Genomic DNA, 21,791 nt, shown 5'->3' with positions numbered 1-21,791 from the left:
AACAGTTGTGCGCTAGGGTTCGACCGGTATTGCCGCATTTTTGGGACACAGAGCTTACGTTCGATTCGGCTCGATCGTGTAGGGTGGTCGTAGCAGGCGCCGGCCCAGCGGCAGTACACATCGGTTGCAGCACAGCAGTGTGAAGGTTGCAGTGTTGTAGTGAGCCTGGGCACACTTTTTCGATCGGATAAATTGTACGGACTGTGCTTCCGAGTGCTTTAAAGCGGTTCCAAAATTTCTGTGTGCTGTTTTGGTGATTATTGTTTCAGTTTCGTTGGTGGTGGTACAGTTCAGACCACGACGGTGCATTTCCGCTGTTTGAGTTGCACATAATTTAAAGTCATTTCCGTAATTGTAAACGGGGTGAGCTGCCTGAAAGTACGTCGGAAGTTTCGCCACCGGTAAGTTACCGGCAATTTCCGTTTGCAGCCATCAAACTGTGCGAAGATGTTGTTTAACGACCTAATTAAAGTGGATTGGCAACAGGAACTGCGCTTTTTTGTATTGTTCTCCATATTGGAATGCAGTAAGGAAGGAAAAAAAAAACTTTTAATTGCATTTTATTTCTCTTGTTTCGGTTTCATTACGACAGCAAACGACCGGAAATTGGATCGGTTTATTTTCTGTTGCAGCTTTTTTAAATTGTTGGAAGGATGTCGCTCCCAAATATAGGACGCGTTTCAACCCCACAGCCACACTTTGTGCCAGGGTGAGTAATTTTTTTTTTAATATTTACATAATAACAAATTCAATAATATAAGTCAGGGGTCTTCAAACTACGGCTCAACATGATTTTTAAAGGTATAAATAATTATTTTATAATTATTTTAATCACAATTTTTATTTTTACTTTTCTTGGACGAAAATCATACTTCAATAATACAAGTTATTCATTTAGTTATTTCTTTAGAAATAAAAATGAGATTTAAACGTGTACCCATCAGTTAAATGTAACGTCAAAATGACCCTTAGAAATGGCTAAAAAGTTTGGAATCCTCTGATTTAGTCTAACGGGAAACTATAAAATAAAATTAACACAACATTGGTAGAACAAACATAGAATTATTTACCATTAATATGCATATAAAGTTAATAAAGTATAATTATGATATTTCCCCACTTGGATTGGTACTGCCTCACACAAACATCACCGTCATTGTCACGGTTTGTCATTGTTCGTTTCGTCTCCCCCTCCGTTTGGACGAGGTGTTAAACGGTTTCGCTCTGCCACTTTGGTGCCAAGTTCATCGTAAAGTATTATTTTCTTCCCCCCTCTTACCTCTTTTCAATCGACCAATTCAAACGCAACCGGCACCGTGGCCGCGCTAGGGCTAACACTCACGCAGAATGTGTTTCCCACGCTAGCAGGTGGGGTGTGATTTTGCCATGCCATCGTGCCATAACTATGACACGCTATGCGCAAATGAGCTAGACCTCGAGTTGTTTTGCAGGACAAGACAGCGCTTTTCGTTGCGGTTTTTGGTGCCGGGTGGTAGGATATTTATTGAACCGCAATTTTTGTATCAGTTCTTCCCTCCCAGCTCGAAAGAATGGAGCCTTTTCTGTAGGGGCTCGTACGATGGTGTGAATTACTGTTTGGCAATGAATTGTTATGGGTTTGTAGGGCCATTTCACCTTAAACCTCGGTGAGAACTCACTCAGCTGTAGTTGGTGGGGAAAAGCGCAATAATCGATAGGTCGGAGAGCAGTTTATAGGTTAGTAGCGAAAGATATACGACGCCGTTTCGTATGCAGACATGCCATTTTTGCACTTTTTATACATAGAACAGTAGTTTTATGGGCACGAATGTGGCTAAAAATATCATAAATTTATTTCATACAATCGCATTGGGGTGGCATAATGTATGAGCTAGAATAAAAAGGCTCTTTGGAGAAAGCTACCAGGCGTCTCCATCACTTTTTTCAAATAAGAAAAAGGAAACTATCACGCAGCACCACTGGGCGTCTCCATTGAAAGGGGCAATAAATAACAGTAATATTTTATTCAAAAATCCCCATTCTTACAGCTACACAGGGTACTGTCCACAGTACATGTATCGCATCGGAAACACGTACTCCGCTCTAACGCACCGGCTGTTGATTGACCCGACGGTAGCCCACTCGGAGAAGCTGATCCTTTCCGATCGTACCAACGACGAGTATTCGGTATGATCTGGTCATTTCGCCGCAAAAAAAGACGATGGAGAGGTTTTGCCTAATAATTTGCTCTCAACAACATTCCTGCAGATTGAACGACAACCAGTCGCCACCCAGCTGGATGATGACGATCGGCGCCGGGAGGATGACGATCAGCGGGACACGATCTATCGCTTCACCCCCATGCCCGGGTACGAGGGCTACATACCGCGCACGAAGGACAAGTTCGGCAAGCGGTACGCCGTCACCACCACCGAAGGGCTGTCCGAGTTTGAGCGCGACTGTCAGCGCACCAGGGCACAGCTGAAGCGATTGCGCCACCGTGTCGCGCAACCGATCTCGACCATCTCCAAGGGAAGCTTGGGCGAACGGATGGTGAGTGAGTTTATTTATTGTTTACTTTTACCACTTTTCCAGTACAGCATTGGCACATGATTTGGTTGTTCTTTTCTTGTTGCTTTCTCTTTCTTCATCTCTTTCAGCTTCGATTAAATGATTACGAGATTCCTCTCCGATTGGTGCGCCCCGATGCGCTCAGTGTGGTAAAGGAGGTGCCGATGGAAAACTTGCCCCCGCTGCCCGGTCTGCCTTACTTCTCCCGCGACACACCACCGTTGGCGCTGCCGAACGAGCATCCGGAAAAGTGGCTCAAGCTAGGTAACGCATCCACCGGGGCATAGCAAACGGGGAATCGGGGACCACGGGCGGGCTTCGATCGCTTACGGGTAACCATTCTCCCAAGCTTATCGATTTAATGGTATAGATTGTGGTAGACACGTGCATAGTGTTTTGGTGTGGTCGGTTTTGTGTAGTTGTCAATTATTTAGAGTTTTGTCGTGGACTAGATCGTACTAATAAAACGTTTTTGAATTTTGAATACCACGTGACAAAAAAAAAAACGGAGCTGTGGAAGAACTTCTTAGCACTACGGAGCTGCTAATAAAGGACTGCAATCGTTATTAGCCAGACAGTTTGAAAGAACTTTGCACTTCAAAGACACAAGGCAACTAGTAACGGCCCTGTGCGCGTTCCAAGGGTAGGCAGACGAGCATCATCTTTCCTTCAGGGTCTCGGTTCAATTGCTGAGTAAAGCTTCCCACTCCATCAGACTTCAACCTTTTAGGACGCAGTGCAATATTGTGCCTTTTTTGCTAGCTAGCCCCCCTATATTGCACATGCCGTTGATTGACGTTTTCGGTTTCACTTTCAACCAGTTTCCCGCGACGCGACTGAAGGAAAAGGGCCGTTGATTAGCATTGGCCTAGTTTAGCACTTTACGCTGCTGCTGCTGCTGCGTTTCCCGAACCCGAAAAGGCAAGGCTCTATCGTTCAGAATGTTTGATCGATAGAAATGACAGTTTCGCGCTGCTGTTTTGTTTTTGGTGGCACAGTGGCCGAGGCTAGAGAGGGAGCCGATTGCATATGATGGCATTTTAAAGCCACACTTCTTATCGGCTACATCGGATACGCGGCGCGCCTTTCGAACTGCTGTGGGATACGCATCCTGGGAGGGGGAAAAGATGTCTTATGCTACTAGTTTGTTTCAGAGCGTGAAGTGTGTGTGTGTGTGTTGTGCACTGTTTTCATGCGTGTTCTTTCTTTCTGTAGGATACACCGGCCACAAACCGTTCCTTTGGCCACGGTTCGGTGAATCGAACGTACCGATCAGCTCGAAAGCGCTCTGTGATTTTACCAACAGCTACAACCATCGGCGCAGCACCGACTGGGAACCGATAACGCTGGCCGGCGCCGGAACGTCCCAACCGTCGGCGAAGGTGAACGAAATCTATCACAAAACGATCGGCCTTCTGCCCAACTATCAGGGGCACGTGCCTGGGGCTATGTTTAGGTGAGTGCAGTGGCGGGGCAGTTGCTGCGAAAAGGCCAAGGAAGGCGTGCTGTGCTAATTGTGTGCTAATGGTTTTGGATTCCCGTTTTCAGGTTTGGGAAAACCTTCGGCAACGATAGCAAGGATGCGAAAAAGGCTCTCAAACGGTGCTGAGAGTGAACGACCCTGCCGTGCTGCTGTGTGATAGGAAGGACAAACACATCTACACCAGACCGTGATTCCGTGATTGAAGCTTCTATTTTCTGGTTAACTTAATGCGATTAAACGATCCACTCCCGAAAGTAAAATTTTAAATACAACGCAATAAAAAAGAAACAACGTTACTACAACACAAACTAGGCAGCATACACGAACGCACAGGTACTAAACTAGCGATAACAACTTGGTTGCGCCGTTCTCACAGAACTTAATCGCTTGCATTGGATGCAATCTGCAGCATGGTTTCGATGCGGGTGAGTTTTTCCCGCGGTTTTCCTTTCGCCTGCCCCAGCCTAACTTCCTCACTGTCGATCGCTTTCCATCCGCGCCAGCTCACATACAGTCGGCCGGCAAGATCCAACCCTGGCCGGGAACCGTTGAGCCGTATGGTGTTGCTGTTGAAATCACGACACACCAGATCGGCCACACCGAACGAATTGTTCATGGTCGTTAAGATGACACCGGTCGGACCGGTTGCGAGCCAGCCGGACGCGTACAGGCCCGTCTCGTACTTGTCCTCAATGTCATCGATCGTTTGATCGCTTCCGGTGAGATTTCGTTTCAATACACGACCTAGAGAGAGAATGTGTTTTAATTTGGTTAAAATTTGCGGCACTGAAAGCTCGTTTTGAACTCATACCTCCAGCATTGTTAACGCAACCCTTCCTTGCATCAAAGTTGATATGATTGTCGACACTTACGGCTCGGTAGCCGATACTGCGGCACACGAGATCGGTGGCGATCGTTTCGCGCTGTTCCGTCGGGACGGCTCTGCCGTCCGCCAGCCTGTTGACGACGTACTCGACGGCTTCCACCTTCCCGCTGCCAACAAAGTTGACTGGCGAACGGAAGAAGATTGGCTGAAAGCATCGTCCAGCGGGTGGGACATTGTTCGGTGCCTGTTCTGCTAAACTTTTCACCATCAGCTCAGTGATACGTTTTCTCGGGCGAGGTAGATTTGGTATGCTTTCTTCCACATCTGTTAGTGGGACAAGAGTTGTGATGAAGATTAATATTTATGCTATTTTTAAAGCGTTTTGGTGCCCGATTAAACGATGTAACTTACGGTCAAAATCGTCGGCTCTCCATCTTGTTGTGCAGCTGGAAAGCTTCAGCATTTCTCGCAGCTCTTTGATAGTGAACGCTGCCTGCAATGGTCCCCTTCGGCCAACGAGATGCACCGTGTCGATGCGACTACGCGACAGTGTTTCGAGCGCGTATTCAGTAATATCCGTTTTCTTGGGGGGCAACAAATTTTCGTTAATTTTAAATGCTATTTTGTGAAGTCCGGGCAGAAATTACCTTCAAATCGTCCACACTGGACAAAACGATACGTGCGACGTCGACGGCAACATTTCCCTGACCCAGCAGGGTCAAAGATTTTCCGCTAAGGTCGGGATTAAGATTCTCAAACCCGGGCAGTCCATTGTACCAGGCGACAAACTCTCGGGCGGAGAGTACGTTCTGCAAATTTTCGTTCGGAATTTTCAGCGTATTGTCCTGCTCCGCACCATACGTCTGGAATAGGGTGTTTCAAATTCAATTAAACTCTCCTTTGATGATTTGATAAAAACCGATGAATTCTTACAAGCAAAACAGCATGATATTGCTCTCGCAGCTCTTCTAGGGTGAAATCCTTCCCCAAGCAAAGATTTCCAAGAAAGCGAACACGCGGGTTCTCGGCCGTTTTGGTAAACGTATTGATGACATTCTTCACCTCGGGATGGTCGGGTGCAACGCCAAATCTAAAAAGTGAAACACAAACAAACATTACTACCGTCGAACTGCTTTCAAAAACACTCCTTTACCGGTGCTTACCTCACCAATCCGAACGGAACCGGCAGCTTCTCCACGATGTCAATGTCGGAGTTATCCAAATGTTTGAGGATGTACTGGGCAGTGTAGAAACCAGCCGGTCCAGCACCTACGATACAGATCCGTGGCCGTATCGGTGCCGCCGTGCTGGCATTCCTGAACACACATTTGCGGGCAACTTTCACCGCGCTTGAGGTAGGTAATACTTTCCGCAACATGCTGCCAAGCAAACGCCTTGTGTCCCAATTGAGGCAACACCTAGCGGCGGGATGATTTGCACAATGGTTAACGAAAACGATAATGATAATGTAACGCAAGCATTTGCCACTGTTCTATTCTGCAACAGCTACGCTTATCAGATAAAATATGCGTGGCGGGTCGTAAAAGCGTGACGAATGTTGCTGCGAACGATACATTTGTTTACGTACGAAGGCAGCAAACAACACAAACCGTTGACAGTTGTTGAAGGGAAGAGAAAGTTGACGAAGGTAATGAATAACATTTGTGGAAAGTTTTTTAATCTTTTTATTTTAAGTAAAATAATGCAGATTTAACTAAAATTTATTATATTAAATAATATTCACAGCACCAGGTGTAGTGATCATTATTTTCCATAAAAAAATTGGCTCAAAAAGAAAATCAACCAAACTTAACGAAACAGCTGATCTCGGGTTTGACACCACTGACGTTGGACGCGCTGTCAGCTGTTGACATTTGGCGTACGGTTTGCATCAGCAGCACGCGCGTGTGAAGTGAAAAGTATGAAAAACTAATCCCGGAAAAGAAAAGCAATTTTCCGCACAGCAATAGCTGCCTGCTCCACTATTTCCACTCGGCTGCGTGCTATGGTAATTGTTTGGAGACGTGTGTGCGTGCGTGTATAGGGAATAGTTTCGTTCAAAATCCATCACTGTAACACCGTCCCAACATCCGGCAAACGTGTAGCAAAATGTACCGCCTGAAGCCGGTGATGAACCAAGACGTGGTCTGCGAGCTGCCTACCTGCATGTACACCCTGAAGCCGGTCTGCGCGTATTCGCACGATCCGAAAGCGTTCAGTGCCGACAGTGCGACCGGACTGGCCGCGGCCGGACCCGTCGATCCGATGTCGATCGAAATTGATAACTTGCTTCAAAAGGTTCAGTTGCCAACACATCCAACCCCGTTTTACCTACGTGTAGAGAGCGGTTGCATTCTCCCATCATGTTCTTCCTTCCCTTCCTTTCTCTAATGCCAGCTCGATGCAGTTATTTTTACCATGTTTGTGCTTGCTCGCTCTCTGTGTATTCATTTCAGGCCGAAAACGACGAGCTAAGAATGTTGGCAGAACGACAGCAGCGGGTCCTGAAGCAGCTGGCAGAGCTGAAGAAGGAAATTATGGCCATGCGCACCGAACTGAAGCTGAACGCAAATGCCCCACCGGCCGTCCAACCGTCGACACCGCTCAAATCGAAGGCTCAGCTCAAGGCAGAACCAATCAATGTAGGTCATGGTCGGTGCAAAGCGTTTGCTACTCTCGAGTCATATACTCTTTCTGTTTCTGTCTCACACAGCTCACCTGCTTGCAAGATTTCGTGGTCAATGCTAGTCCCGAGTACGTTCCGTACAGTTTGTTGGCGCTGAAGAATCTGTGGAAGGATAGGCTCAACCTGCTGGTGGAATGTTTTACCCACTCGACCGTACCGAAGCTAAGCGAGGAAGCGCTCGCCTTCCAGAACGCTGTCACGGCCAGCAGAACGGCTGCAGCGAACCTGCCCCGTATCAAGGTGACGTTAATTTGGAAGAATGGTGCGTACTTTCATCGGTACAGTAACAAATTGAAGCATTTTTTTCAAATTTTAATTGTCTTTTCTCTGTCCCCTCCAGTTGGAGCGTACACGGAAATGATTACGTCCCCCACGTCGTACGTGCCAATCTGCGGTGAGGTGAACATCCTTCGCTACCTGTCCCGCTGCGGCCCGAGCGAGTTCAACTACGAACAGCAGGACAACGTGGACGAGGTGGACTCCATCCTGGACGCGTGCTATCTGCTGCTCAACAAGCAGAACGTGAAGCAGCGCCAACAGATCCTGCGTACGCTCGGCGCTAAGCTGGGCAAGGCGGCCGGTTTCGGCGGTGCGGACCTGTCCCTGTGCGACATTGCGTTCACCAGCGCAGTCAAGCAGGTGCAGCGCACGGTTGCGAAGGACGTCAACCCGAACATGCACAAGTGTATGGGACGGGTGGCGGCCCTGGCGGGACTGTAGGAATCCAGCCATCCGCACCAGGCGCACCAGGCGGATTAAGATGTACGTGTTCGTGAGTGTTGATCTCCCTTTATCCGATATTTATTTTCGGTGCATTTTTACGCTAATGATTGTGCGGCTCTTTTCTTCCCTCTGCAATTGCACAGCGGAAGGGAAGAGCGATCGGTAGAAAGGATGAAACACTTTAGCAGGAAGATAGCCCGCAAACAGTTTTCGGTGGCGGTGGGAAGTATCTAAAAGAAACGACCCTCTCCCCACCCAAGACTGGCCACCAGCAGCAAATAATAAAAAAACAATTTTTATTCGAAAGTTTCGTTACACGTATATATTCCCAGTTTGTTAGTTAATTATTGCTAGAGTGTGCCAGTGCGCCCGTTTCCCCATGGTAGTGTCCCTGATTATTTTTTTACAGTTTTATCTGTGTGTGTGTGTGTGTGTGTGTGTGTGTGTGTGTGTGTGTGTGTGTGTGTGTGTGTGTGTGTGTGTGTGTGTGTGTGTGTGGTGTGTGTGTGTGTGTGTGTGTGTGTGTGTGGTGTGTGTGTGTGTGTGTGTGTGTGTGTGTGTGTGTGTGTGTGTGTGTGTGTGTGTGTGTGTGTGTGTGTGTGTGTGTGTGTGTGTGTGTGTGTGTGTATAATGCGCGTATTTTTTTTTCGTTTTTCGAGATGTATAACACCTTTGGATCGGTTTTTAAAACTATCACAATCATTCTTTGAGTTTTTTTTTGTTACTGCCTAAATCCACCCATTAAGTACTGTGTGCCCGTTTCGCCGCCACCGGTACTTACAACGCCACCGGTCAGGGCATCTTCATAATTAACCAAGGCAGCTTCCCATACTTTCGGTAGTGATAGTAATCGTACGCCAGCTTGGTGAATATCAGTATGATCAACGTCGCGAAGATGATGCTGAGCGTGTTGTAAAACGCGGCCGTATTGTGCTCCGACGGTCGGCAGATATCGTTCGGCGTGACCGTCAGCACGGGCAAATACTGCTTCCGACCGTCGTCGTCGTTGATAAAGTAGCAGGTAATGTTGCGCGAGTCGGCCACGAGCGATTCGTGCTTGCGCAGAAAGCGCTGAAACCGGATCGCAAAGCGACACCCGCACCGCCACGGATTGTTCGACAGGTACACCTTCCCCACGCCCGGATTGCGCTCTATCGCGTGCTCCACACTGTACACGCGTATCTGTGTATCCGGCGTAGAGAGAGAAGGGAGAGGGAGAGAGAGTTAGAGCGTAAGGCGTGTAAACGCATAGCAACGGCGATCGACTTACCCGATTCATCCGGTTGCCCCGCAGACTGAGGATGCGGAAGTTGTCCAACCATATCGTGTCCTCGAGGATGTCGATCGAGGTGATCCGGTTCTCGTCCAGATAGATGTCCTGCACGCTCTGGTAGTGTTCGTTCGTCGTCAAACTGTCCACCGACTGGAGCTTGTTGCGCGCCATATGCAGCACGGTCGTGTTGCCGGGCAGGTACTGGGGCAGCTGGTAGAAGCCGCGGTCGCTACAGTTCACCATGATCATCGGATGGAAGGATAGGCCGTTGTCGCTGAGCCGCAGGTAGGACACGTGGCAGCTGCAGTTCCAGATCTCTTCGTGCAGGCAACTCTCCCGCACGACCCGCTTGTACTCCATGGCGGTAAGGACGGGCCGGCCGGTGTACTTCCAGTCCTTGCACACCAGCGTCGGTTTGTCGACGTACTGGCGCGACTGTTCTTTCAGCAACCAGATCATGTCGTTGGTACAGTTCCACAAATTACCTACAAAGAGTGCAAAGGGAGTAGTATCCGGTTAGTAGATATCGTTGCAGTGAGTGGTACAGCGTGACGTTTTTTAATTAAAATGTTCGAGCAAACAAAGGCGTTGCTGTAATTTTCGAGAGCCGCGTTGCAATCGTCACTTTCATGTAGTTGCTCGAATTGGTTATTAACCCAGTGTGCAAACAGTGCCCACAGTGCTCACCCTGCAGATAGACCTCCACGTGGCCGCTCCGGAAGCGGTACGGTTGTATCTGTTCCAGCTCGTTCCCCCGTAGGTTCAGCACCTGCAGCCGCTCGAGCTCGTAGAACGCGTTCACCCCGGTGTGGTTCAACCGTGTGCCGGTTATGTTGACCATGCGCAGGTACGGCAGGGGCGGGAAATCGTGCGCCAACCGCTGTAGTAGACGGCCGGTGATGGCGAGCCGTTCGATCCGCGGCACTAGCCGGGCGAGCACGAGCGGATCGAACGATTTCAGTGGCCAATCGCACAGCACCAGCCGGCGGGTAAGGTTGAACCGACCGCCCGCCTGGAAGCGTTTCGTTTCGAACCCCCGGTAGCAGACGGTTCGGTTCGGCGGCGTAAACACGCATGCTGGACGGTTGCTGTGAAGGTTGGCCGTATTGCTCGATGAAGAGGATGAGGAGTGTGGGGCGTGTGGCTGCGAGGAGTGGGTGGCTGACCGGGCCGGGCTGGCACACTCCTCGATGGCAACGTTCTCTACGACGAGATTCTGCAGGCTGAGCGGGAGCTGTGCGTTAGTAAAGGGCGGGATGGTGAGCAGCGTTCTGTGGGATAAAACAAACGGTGAGAAATTGGGAGCGATAATGGGGTGGGGTGGTGTGGTTTTGTCTTTCAATGAATGTTAAGTGGCAGTCGAACGCGCTCATTCGCCCCCGGCCCCGGGGGATGTGTGTTCGCGTAATGTAGCCAATTGTGTTCAATGAATTCGAGTAACACGCACGCGGGGATGATGATGATGATGGCGCAAAGCATAGACGATGGAAAAGAAATAAACCGTGCTTTTATGAAGTGTTGGGACTAGGCAAGGTGGCGTGATGAATGCATGAGGCGACACGGGGACATGGGAAATGGCGATAGTTTAGCATAGCAATACAGGTGGAGAAGGTACCACAAAACGGTAACTTTATTACTTTTTTCGTCTATTTTTCGTCAGCTAGTGGAAAGAGGTCGTGTGAAGATTAAATTGTTCTGGGTTTTTTAATAGTACGTGTTGACACACAATTCGTGTTTAGAATGTTTTACTATCACAAAACAAAAATCCCCTTTTGATACAGTGGCGGTCACCTAAAGTCGGAGTCTTCATTTCAAACCAAATTAACCGTGTAGCATGCCAATATTGGCCTACTCGGTCATGCTGGCCCCTATACAGGCTTTACAGAGACATATTAGTACCACTAATAATAGCACTCGGTACAGAGAGGACGGTCCGGTTGGGAATCCATCGGACAGCATCAATCAATTGTAGGAGCCTACGCGTCAATCGGTTTCCAAACTGTGGACTTCAGTACAGTTTATAAAGTGGCATGCAATTAATTTTTTAAACATAAAAATAATTAATTTATAACATTGACGAGATTTTAACGTTCACCCGCTAGCTAAAGGGAAAATGGCCCTTAAAAAAATTATTTTATAATTATTGTGACCAAGTTTGGAAAGCTCTAACCTAGCCACATCCATTGTTTCACTTTATTTATCATAAACAAAAAGTTAGAAAATTATGTATTTTTTAAAAGTAATTATACGGTTTTTCACCTTTTTTACACCTCGTTAAGCCTTATTAACGCTCTTTAAATAAAACGTCCGAAGAATTGCGTGCTCGAATGTATACTCATCCCAATTTATTATTTGCTGTGTATTCAAATACCCATATCAAACATTGGCAGAGGGCAAAAAGTACAAAACACAGGTGCATTTCCTGAGTAGAAGAAAAAAAAACAATGCCTTTGAGCTATTGTTTCCGCTCAGAGGGCGTTTCGTCGTCGTTCGTTCTTCAAACAGGTTGCGGGTGGGAATTATATTTTTAAATAACAAAACAAAAAAAAAAAAAACTACAATAAAACCTTTGATTGCTGTTTTTTGTGAACGTTGGGTTCTTTTTTCGTTGTTGTTGTTTCATTCTGAGACACTTTTTTTGGTGCGTTTCTGCACCAGAAAAACGAATTACAATTCCCCGTACCCCGGCGATTGACCGGGATGGGGGAGCGTATCCCACGTGGGTTGAACGAATAATATCATTAATTTTAAACGTGCGTTTAGCGCCAGAAAAAGGGACAGAAAAAATCCCCTCACTTGAAACGTGGTAATGGAGGAATTGCAACAAAAAAAGAATCCAAAATTCCATATCTGCAAGCAAAAAACTAAACACACAATTGTGTTCCGATCATTCAAAGACGTCTCCTTGCGTTTGTCTGTCTACAAAAACAAAAAAAAACATCAGCTCTACTTGGTAACCTTGCATAACTTAAAAAAATCCATCTCCAGTCCAGTTTTTGGAGAATATTCTACGGCGTACGATAAAAGCCGCCCGATAACGAACGTAAACACACACACACAATTCATCGGAAAGACCGACAAGCTTTCGTGGTGGTGGATTATGCAACAACAGTAAAAAACAATAGTATAACAACAACAACAACACTACCAGTAAAAAAGGAAAAGAATTAAAATACAGTTCCCCGGAACAACTCCCATCCACCCACCGAGGTTGGTAACAGTCCCGCGGAAGGTGGAGCGCGTGACTTTTGTTAGGATTCGCGTTCAGTTCACGGCTGTTTTTTTTGCAAGTTGTCGATCGTTCAAAATTTCGCTTTTTTCTCGCTCTCAATCAATGCTCCATAATGGGTTCTACGTAATTGTAAAATGTTTGTTTTAGAGGGGGATTTTTGCGTAATTCTTCGGACGCCACCCCCTAATTGGGCCCAACGGAATTCGGCAACGAAACGGTAAAAGCTTTTAGCTTTTTAAATCTTTCCCATCGAAAGTGATACAAACTTCTTCATAAAATGGTTGTAAAATTGTTTTGTTTTTCAGTTATTTGATTTTCCCCAAAACTACAATAAAAAAGACGTATCATTTTGCCTTTTTTGAGCACCTGCAAAGGTAGGGTCCATTTTACACACCGTAATTCCGTCCCTTTTTGGTTGTAAAGAGTGTAGGAGAAGTTTGTGTTCATGTGGAATGGTTGTGTAAATTGATCCCTTTCCAAGAGAAAAATGATTCCCCATTGTACTACGTTGAGTGATGTCTAGACATGGATGCTACATCAGGTCACACGGTTCTGACCTTCATCATGTCGGAATGGTCTTCCAATAGATCGTTCAGCAAACCGGTTGTTGAACAAAATGTTTTAGAAATAAGACTGCAAAAATTAATCAGATTTTGTAATAATCATTGAACGCTATCTATAATAAATAGTGTGTAAGAAACATATTATCTCATCATATCCGTGTCCGGGAACTGGTGGTTGAGAATGAATCGTCCAAATTTCCAAATTTTTCAAAATATTTCCAAGAACATGAACATCGGTAGGGTGAATGTGAATGGGATCAACCGAAAAAAGAAAAAAAAACTCTAGGAAGAAAAGAACATGAATGCGATAACGAGCTTGCAAATTGTTCCTTAATTCCAAAAAACTCCCCTTTTTTCGGTACAATTTTTGGAAAAGTGCTTGTTATCGAAAATATGCTTCCGCTTATTGTACTTCCTTGTAAGATAAGCCCTTTACGATGTTACCCTTGGGAAGCATTTCTACATGTTCCATCGTGTTATCCTTCCAGCGCGCACTAAAGATCGTGCAATATCTATCCCCATTCCTATTTGCGAATGTGTAGGTAGATATGGTATGTGTATTTTACCATTCCACCAGTAGCAGGAATCTCCAGAATGAAGGCAAAGGTTTGTGCAAACCTTCCCAGGGCGAATGTGTGCCTTAGCCATACAGTACATACCAAAGCGAGCTGAGAGCTACTGCTGCAAACATGTTATAAGGTTTGTCCCCCACCTCTCTCCCCTCCGCGCAACATATCAAGCACACGGATTACACCAGAGCATCACCGTACCCATGTACCGGTGGGAAGTGATTAACTTTTCAAATACCCTTCGACAGATATCCCAGTACCTCGGCCGGTTCAGTAAGGAGGAGCAAAGAAAGGAAAGCATTGGGAGAAGTTGAGGATCATGCGGACCCGCGAAAAGAAGATACGGGCTAGAAAGCACGTGGAAACTTTTCAACAATAGTCCAGGTTTGAGTTTCGTCAGTTTCATGCTCAAATTTATGCGGGGGTTCGGGTTCAAAATGCCAGCCAAAACGCCGGTGCCGGGGCTGAAAGTTTGTAACGGTGTTGCCTCACTCACCGTGAAATTCCGTCACATTGAATGGATGGCGGAACGGTGGTTCTCGCTGGGATAAAGTTTACAGCACATCGAAATCTGTTGGCCAGGGAAGCTGCGAACATCGCGAAGGACACTGCGAGGATGTATCTTGGGTGCGCTGGCAAAACCGTTGAAAACTTTTCAACTGTGCTTACTTGGCCTCGGCCCACGCGTTGTTCGAAGTGCTTTTATGAGAGAAGGAATGCTTACCTGCAAATGTCACCGAAACGGATGGAAAAGTACGACCAATAGGAAGAAGTACGAAGACGGGACGTTTGGGGAAGCGGATAGGACTGCGTTGGAGTTTATTAATTTGCTAGGTAAATTGTTGTACCTTTGAAAAAACAAAAAAAGATAATCACTGACAGTTGCGTCACGGGGTGTTGCAAAATCGAAGTCGATTGGAAGTCGTTTCAAATGGGAAAGCTTTGCAACAATATAAGTTTGAACTTTAGAAGACTCGGTATTTCTGGAAACATTTATTGAAGTTCCACATCATTTCAAATCTCTTGATTTGACTCCACCAATTTCACCACTCCTTGCGATTGAACCACATCCTTGAAGATGATGCTCCTTTTGAAGTCATTATCGAGGGATCGGATCACCAAGGAAACACAATCAGGATGTTATTTACACAAAATCAAAATATAAATCAGTCCATCGGAGGAGTTTTCGTTGCCGTCCGTTTTGCCCTTTGGATTGCTTGCTTATTCCATTTCATTGCTCGGACTACGTATTTACAGACCGGTTCGGTAAACATTTACCCGTTCGACATGTTTTTGTTTGTTTGGAAATTAGTAATTTAGATCGGAACCTTAGGCGGAAGCTGTTGGATGGATTGATATCAGCCCACGGAGGCGTGTACGAAACGATGGGACGTTCTTCGTCAGAAAAATAGGTGGGATGATTTCAAAGGTTTCGTCTTGTGAGGGATGTACGGAAGAGGTTGTAATGTAGCTGAAGTGGGTGAAATTGTGGCTAGATGAATTTTGAAGCGGTTATAAACGGAAGGCTTTCAGTGACTTATTGCAGGATAGTCAGTCCTACGTATGGCGGCACGTTCCATTTGGGGCTTGAGCCCATGAAGGGCATGTTGTTATAAGTTGTACGAGTTGACGACTATACCACGAGACCGGCTTGAAACCGTGCATTAGAGACAAGATTTAAAACACGTTTATTACAGGGAATAGGTGAAAATTGCTAAATTAAATAATCCATCCATACTGTCACGGCGACAACCTTCCATTCTCTTCGCGTGAGATAATTGTGTTACCGTCCAATCTAGTCACCGGTAGTGTCATAGCAACAGATCAACCCTTGCACATCGTAGAACAGTAAGTAACTCAAGATAGTGAACAGTGGAGATATCCGTTTGAGAATTGTATGGAAAGGCTCAACAAATTTCGTCATTTTCATCGTGCCATCCTCAATTTCATCTCAAGAAGAAGTTTCTCAAGATATGTATTTAAAGAGAACATGTATGTTCTTTTGCGTGTAACCGTACATCAGAGAGACAGAGCGTGTGTTCTACTTTAAAACGGCCTTCTACGTGGTTTTTGGGCTCTTTATCTCGTCCAAAAAAAGCACACAGTCCAGAAAAATCCTTCCATCTACGCTAACAACAAACAACACCTCCGCGTGTGTGGCGAGCCATGTTTACATTACTATATCTAGCCCCCCTCTCAGGGATGCTGCTAATGGAAGGGCGGGGATTCCGTTGCGATTCTTCCCCCCGACCCGACAGGTTACATTTGTGGAGCGATAATTAGAGCCTCCAAAAATACTCCCGTGCGGTAGAGATACGCACTAACTGCTACTTTCAACAACTATCAAGTAGATGACTGCAGCTGCAGACTGGCTGCGTGACGTATGCCTGTAAACCAGTCCGTATGGTAACTGATACGCAAGATTTCTTGCTTTCGAGTCTGGGAAGAGAGTCAGTGTCCCTGACATGGATAAACCGAGCCTCGGGATGCACCGAGAGAAACTAACTAACTCAATCTTCTGACCAAACCAACCCGATGTACTTCCTCCCTTCGACGTCCTTCGGGGGTCGGATGGGTGGGTGGATGGGGTTCGTGTCCATGTGCATTTATTCCAACAGCATGAATCACATGTGCTGCGTACGGTTTGAACGCTCAACCGGTTTTTTGTTTGTGCCCCGCTCCAGGGAGATGAACAGCAGACGATGTGAAGATGATACACGATGGTACATGTACGAAGAAACGTGGAACGGGTGGGAGAGCGGAGGAATTTATTTGGGATTAAAATTATACTTACAAAACAACAACAACCGCCGCAGGAACTAGGGCGAGCCGACGGTTGCGGCTGCTGAAGATGCTGCTGCCTCTGGTGGTAATCCGTACGTGCGATAGTGCTGAGCTCAACACGAACCGGGCAGAAGTTGATAAGCTGTCAGGTGGAGTCCGATGACGTCGGGTGGTTGCCATCGCGACGGTATGCTTTCGGTTTAATTTTAGGATGGGGTTTCCCTGTTCCTTTTTTTGTAACTCACTATTTTAGATATTTTTGAAAACACACATCACACATCAGTATCACTTTGTGTCTGTTTAAAGTCCCTAGTTTTGCCGCAACGCCAGTGGTAGGTTTTTGGGTTCTTGTGACACTGTATATTTTGCAGCAGCCGATAAAACCAGCTGATCAGTTATTTGTTTTGTCAGGGACTGTGGCTATTCTTAGCTGGTGTTGTTGAAGGTGTGTTTTCGTTGGCACTTATATATGTCCAAATCGTTCGTTCGCCATTTTGGAGATTTCTCGCACCAACAACACTGTTTGGGTTCATCCAACACTTTGTAATCTACGTAGGCCACTGACACACAAAAACACACACACACACACGCACACACAATCCCTGCGATGGTGTTGCGAACGTGATCGAACAGTCCGAACGCGACGCGCTACAAACGGCGACTGATAAAATTCGCGCGTGATAAAACGTTACGGGACTGGGCGTGCTTTTTTCTTGTTTTGTTTTGTGGAAGAGCGTGCTGCCGCGTGTGCGTGGCATGTGTTCGTGTCCGTCGCCCGTCGGGTTCCGTGCTTCGATCGTGCGATTTCGTCTGGAGGGCTTTTGCTCACGCTGCGCTCACTCTCTTTGCTGGTGTGTGCAATGTCTCACTCTTTCTCTCTCTATCGCTCTTTTTACAAAAAAGGAGTAAAATTGCAACTCGCACGAAGGGCGATCGGCTCTGTTCCCGTGCTGCAAATGTGCGGTTGAATTTAATTTCAGTTTTACTGTAAAACATTTCATCCGAACCATCATCATAGGGGTGAACTCTTTTCTCGGAAGGTTGGTTGTTTTATTTTGTACAGTAATGGGGGGAAAAAACACTTAAAATCCACGTTTGACGGATTATCGGGGCCTGCTGGGATGATAATCACGCCGGAGCGGAAATCGAGCCGGCTTTTTTGCATTCGGATGTTGAGAAAGACAAAAACCCCGCTCTACATACGCCGCTCCGTCCGCCGCAGGGGTTAATGTGATTACGAAGCCAAATAAGGGATCAATTTCAAACAAGCTTCCATTTCCCCATCCTTGTCTGCATTCGTGGATTAAATAGACGGGTGTGTGTATGTGTGTATGTCTGCCGAGAGCACTTGAACGCCAAAGGGAGTGTGCTATAGACGTGTGCTAGCACAATGGAGGCGCATTGTCTTTGACGACGATTAGGCCTCGCGGAACAGTACGTATTGGAGTGAAATGATTGTTTGGTGGATTTCCGAATCAGTAAATTGGCTTCATTCTTTGTTACTAGTATCCGAGTGTTTGCTTTTCCAAACACTCTCCTTTGCTGTAGTGGTGCGACTCGCTAACAGGTATGATCGCATCAAACGGGTCCGGTAGAATGATCATTCTTAAATGAAGGTGTTAATTGTTTCGTGCTGCTGCTTCCTGCCCCATCCGAAGCGAGAAGTGGCAATGGGGATGCTTTGAAAGACCTTGAAGACCTTGAACCGTGGTTAATTAATTACTGTCTCCATTGGGTCAATTCGTGGTTTGATTGATCAATTTTTGGAGTTGTTTTTGAACATCCAACTGTATGGGTATGTCCAAATTGTAGAACTTGTTCTTGTTATTTCGTTGATTAGTGTGTTGGATTGTACTGTATAACGTAAGTTAGTTAAAGAGTTTGCCTTTTAGTTGAAATTTATGTTGAATTTATGAATTTTCTTTATACAGTCTTTTTTATGAAATTGTTAAACCTTTTATTTTAAATTTTGCTGTTATTACAAAAAAAAAACACTTACCTGTGTTTTGTGTTATTTATTTCTAATTCATGTTCTAATTTCTAATTAATGTACATAAGCTTTACGACAATACGGCTGGGACGTCCCATCTTCTGAACAAACAAAAAATATTATAAGCTTATTTCATTTCATTTATTACTTTCAATATGTCTGCCTCTGGGGTGGAACATACATTGCTTAAAACCTAGCTGGCCCTAAATTGGTACTAAAATAATTGGAACTAAACTAAACTAAGAGGAAATAGAAAAGTATGTAACAGCATGGAAATCCATAATGAAAGGAAAATAAGCACCTGGATAAGAAGAATATGTTTAAAAAAAAAAAAAAAATAGAAAAAAGAGAGACATAATTAAAATGAATAATAAAATGCCGCAACATAGTTTAGAAATTAAAACCACGGTAATGTTCATTGAATTGACGTAAACAAATTACTCACGGGTCGTTAGTGCCAAAAGCTGTATTGCGGAAAGGTATTGCAAGAGCAGTCCGATTTCTTAAACAGCTGGAAGGAACATGCCAACTAAGTTGGGAAAGCAAGTCTGGATAAATGACACACAATACTTTAGTTCGTGTAGATTCGAGGGTATCAAGATTGAATAATGTTCAACGATCACTGTATGACGGTAATGTGGTGGTACAATTTCCAAAGAGGCGACGATATAAGCACCTAGTGAAGCGCTTTTGCACGCCTTCGAGTTTGTTATTTCAACCTGCCCTGTTAGTACAGAAGACAACATAAGCATACTCAATAAACAGGGCGCACTAGGGAACTATACAATGCCTTAAGGCACCTCAAAAAGGTGAAGCCCGAAGTCATGCGAAAAATAAGGCCAAGGTTTGAATAAGCTTTTCCGATGACCAATTCAAGATGACTATCGAATGATGGCCTTTCGTCTAACATAACACCTAAATCGCGAACACATGACACTCTGTCGATAACAGTGTTATTAAGAACATAAAACGAGATGACGCTACATTTACTAGGACAGAGCTCTAAGAAGTTTGACGCACACCAGGAAGAGAGGGAGTTAAGGAGAGATTGGAGTGCGCTGCAATCATCCTCTTGCATCACTGGAACAAATACTTTAATGTCATCTGCATATAGAAGGTGGTTAGGAGATGGGAGAATAAAACTAATGTCATTTATGAATAACAGAAACAAGAGGGGACTTAGTACACTTCCTTGAGGGACACCAGAGGAGTTGGAACACGGTAAAGAAAAGGACGATCCGTACTTAACATGAAGATTTCTGTTAGAGAGGTAAGACCCAATCCACTGAACGAAAGACGTAGATATGCCTAATTTAGAGCGCTTCATCAACAGTAGTTTATGAGATACTCTATCAAAAGCAGATTTGATATCTGTATACACTGTATCAACTTGGTAACCTGTATCCAAATACAGGAACAATTTGGCTATGAACGACATAAGGCTAGAGGTAGTGGAACGTTTTGGCATAAATCCATGCTGATTAAACGTTATGTACTGTTTCGATAAAAACAAAAGCTCAGAATAAACGATGATTTCAAATGCCTTGCCACTAGCGGGAAGTAGGGAAATACTACGATAGTTGCTTACTTCAGATTTACTGCCTTTTTTTAAAATAGGACGTAGCCATCCTGTTTTCTATACAGCAGGGAAACATTCATGTTGAAAGGAGAGGTTGAAAATGAATGTCATTATGGGAGCAAGAGCGTTAGTGCACTTTTTAAGGATGATTGCAGGTATACCATATGGGCCAGGAGAATAAGAAGGTTTTTAGGACAATATGGCGGTTGCAATATTTTCGACAGTACAATTTAGGGAACAAGAACACAAAACATCGCGAGGTGCAGTAGAAAGTTCATCCTCTAACAATTCATCATCTTTAATGTAATCAGAGAGATTACGAGTAGATCGAGCTATTAAACGATCAAGTTTTCCAGTTCTCCTTCGAGCCATATCACATTCTACTGCATTAATATAACTAATAAGCACATCTTTTCAACTCAGTTCATATACTTTGAAAGCCCTTTATTACATTTTCACTGTATAATTATGCCCCAAATTACCCAATTGCTGAAACGTCACGCGTCTTCTAGACACCACACGCCATTAATTATGCGCCACCGGATACTGTGTTACGCATTCAAGATGCCCAGGGCGGCCGCGATAGTCAGCGGCAAATGTACGAACCTGTACCACCATTTATTAGGAAACTTTTCCACCGAATGTAGCTGATATTATCAGCTTCGTCTTCCACACTATCTAATCTAAGCTTACAGATCTCAGCAACCGCGTTGCAGCACGCCGGGAAGTTGTTTTGCGCGTTACGCGGTCACCCGTACTACACGTAGGAACAGAAGCAGCGGCCGATGGTGCACGATCCTCGGCGGTAGCCACGTCCGCGGCACTGCGCCGAGCAGGTAGGATTCGTACAGGTAAGCGTCTGCACCATGGCGCTACGGGACTGCGCAACGAGCGGAGCGGAAGCCATCTGGAAGGGCTGCATGTACGGTTGTTCGGCGGGCGAGTCTGTATGGGCGGGAAGGGCGTGAAGGTTAAGGAATAATTTCAGTATAAAAATGAAATAAAGTAATTTCTGACACTAAACAAACATCGCAAGATATAACTATAACTTACTGGGAGAAAGTGGATTAGCAAACGTCATGTCGGTGGATACTAGCAGCAGTACTGCGATCGCACCAAACAGTGTCACCAGTTGCGCTCTCGTACGCATCGTTGTGCAAAATTTTACCAAAAACAAGAGTTACACTTTTTCACTAAAGCACCAGGCAATCGGAGAAGAAGCTCCGTAGTCAAAAATTATCTTCAACAGACTGACGTCGTTTCGGTGGAAGCTAATATCATTTATATTGTGAGTAGTTGTTTGTGAATTTTTCCACTCCACTGATAGGTGGAAACCATTGCGAGAGAGGGTGGTGGGGGGAGGGGGGGATGGGAAGAAGAAGATGTCCTGGTAGGAGGTGATGGTGGTGACTAAAGGTCGTCGGATGTCGGCGATAAGATCGAACGCGACAACCGAGCAGACCATGTACGGGAGCCATCGGCTGCCAATCATTACGGTAACGGTGCTGCTATTGCTTACTGTCTCTTGGTATC

The 21,791-nt window shown here is 45.5% G+C and overlaps 5 protein-coding genes across 7 annotated transcripts; 2 read left to right on the top strand and 3 right to left on the bottom strand.

Moving 5' to 3' along the window:
* The first annotated feature begins 75 nt into the window (after positions 1–75).
* Positions 76–4,333, top strand: LOC121592387 (UPF0605 protein CG18335-like). The gene is made up of 7 exons (XM_041913793.1): positions 76–401; positions 593–709; positions 2,028–2,166; positions 2,248–2,532; positions 2,640–2,814; positions 3,766–4,006; positions 4,099–4,333. The coding sequence occupies exons 2-7, from the start codon at positions 654–656 to the stop codon at positions 4,157–4,159; spliced, it is 957 nt and encodes a 318-aa protein (XP_041769727.1). The 5' UTR covers positions 76–401; positions 593–653; the 3' UTR covers positions 4,160–4,333.
* On the bottom strand, positions 4,222–6,470 carry LOC121592385 (NADPH:adrenodoxin oxidoreductase, mitochondrial). Its single transcript, XM_041913790.1, has 6 exons — positions 6,023–6,470; positions 5,793–5,949; positions 5,507–5,722; positions 5,271–5,442; positions 4,845–5,183; positions 4,222–4,777 (listed from the first exon to the last, which is right to left on the bottom strand). The coding sequence occupies exons 1-6, from the start codon at positions 6,235–6,237 to the stop codon at positions 4,413–4,415; spliced, it is 1,464 nt and encodes a 487-aa protein (XP_041769724.1). The 5' UTR covers positions 6,238–6,470; the 3' UTR covers positions 4,222–4,412.
* Positions 6,471–6,712: 242 nt separating this feature from the next.
* Positions 6,713–8,574, top strand: LOC121592386 (probable aminoacyl tRNA synthase complex-interacting multifunctional protein 2). Of its 2 annotated transcripts, none has more exons than XM_041913792.1 (4): positions 6,713–6,867; positions 7,316–7,501; positions 7,573–7,807; positions 7,886–8,574. In XM_041913792.1, the coding sequence occupies exons 1-4, from the start codon at positions 6,865–6,867 to the stop codon at positions 8,263–8,265; spliced, it is 804 nt and encodes a 267-aa protein (XP_041769726.1). In that variant the 5' UTR covers positions 6,713–6,864; the 3' UTR covers positions 8,266–8,574. The 2 variants fall into 2 exon arrangements, with proteins under 2 accessions (XP_041769726.1, XP_041769725.1); XM_041913791.1 differs by having other exon boundaries at positions 6,713–7,157.
* Positions 8,575–8,857: 283 nt separating this feature from the next.
* Positions 8,858–17,398, bottom strand: LOC121593102 (protein singed wings 2). 2 transcript variants are annotated; one of them, XM_041915173.1, is made up of 4 exons: positions 16,700–17,398; positions 10,229–10,812; positions 9,539–10,026; positions 8,858–9,450 (listed from the first exon to the last, which is right to left on the bottom strand). In XM_041915173.1, the coding sequence occupies exons 1-4, from the start codon at positions 16,867–16,869 to the stop codon at positions 9,061–9,063; spliced, it is 1,632 nt and encodes a 543-aa protein (XP_041771107.1). In that variant the 5' UTR covers positions 16,870–17,398; the 3' UTR covers positions 8,858–9,060. The 2 variants fall into 2 exon arrangements, with proteins under 2 accessions (XP_041771107.1, XP_041771108.1); XM_041915174.1 differs by lacking the exon at positions 16,700–17,398 and adding an exon at positions 14,402–14,601.
* A 3,289-nt stretch (positions 17,399–20,687) lies between these two features.
* On the bottom strand, positions 20,688–21,532 carry LOC121593103. The gene is made up of 2 exons (XM_041915175.1): positions 21,312–21,532; positions 20,688–21,203 (listed from the first exon to the last, which is right to left on the bottom strand). The coding sequence occupies exons 1-2, from the start codon at positions 21,406–21,408 to the stop codon at positions 21,016–21,018; spliced, it is 285 nt and encodes a 94-aa protein (XP_041771109.1). The 5' UTR covers positions 21,409–21,532; the 3' UTR covers positions 20,688–21,015.
* Between the last annotated feature and the right edge of the window lie 259 nt (positions 21,533–21,791).

This window comes from Anopheles merus, chromosome 2L (assembly GCF_017562075.2).
Source record: "Anopheles merus strain MAF chromosome 2L, AmerM5.1, whole genome shotgun sequence".
NCBI classification, from domain to species: Eukaryota; Metazoa; Arthropoda; class Insecta; order Diptera; family Culicidae; genus Anopheles; species Anopheles merus.
Note: the sequence above shows the minus strand (reverse complement) of the source record. Positions and strands in the feature narration are given on the sequence as shown.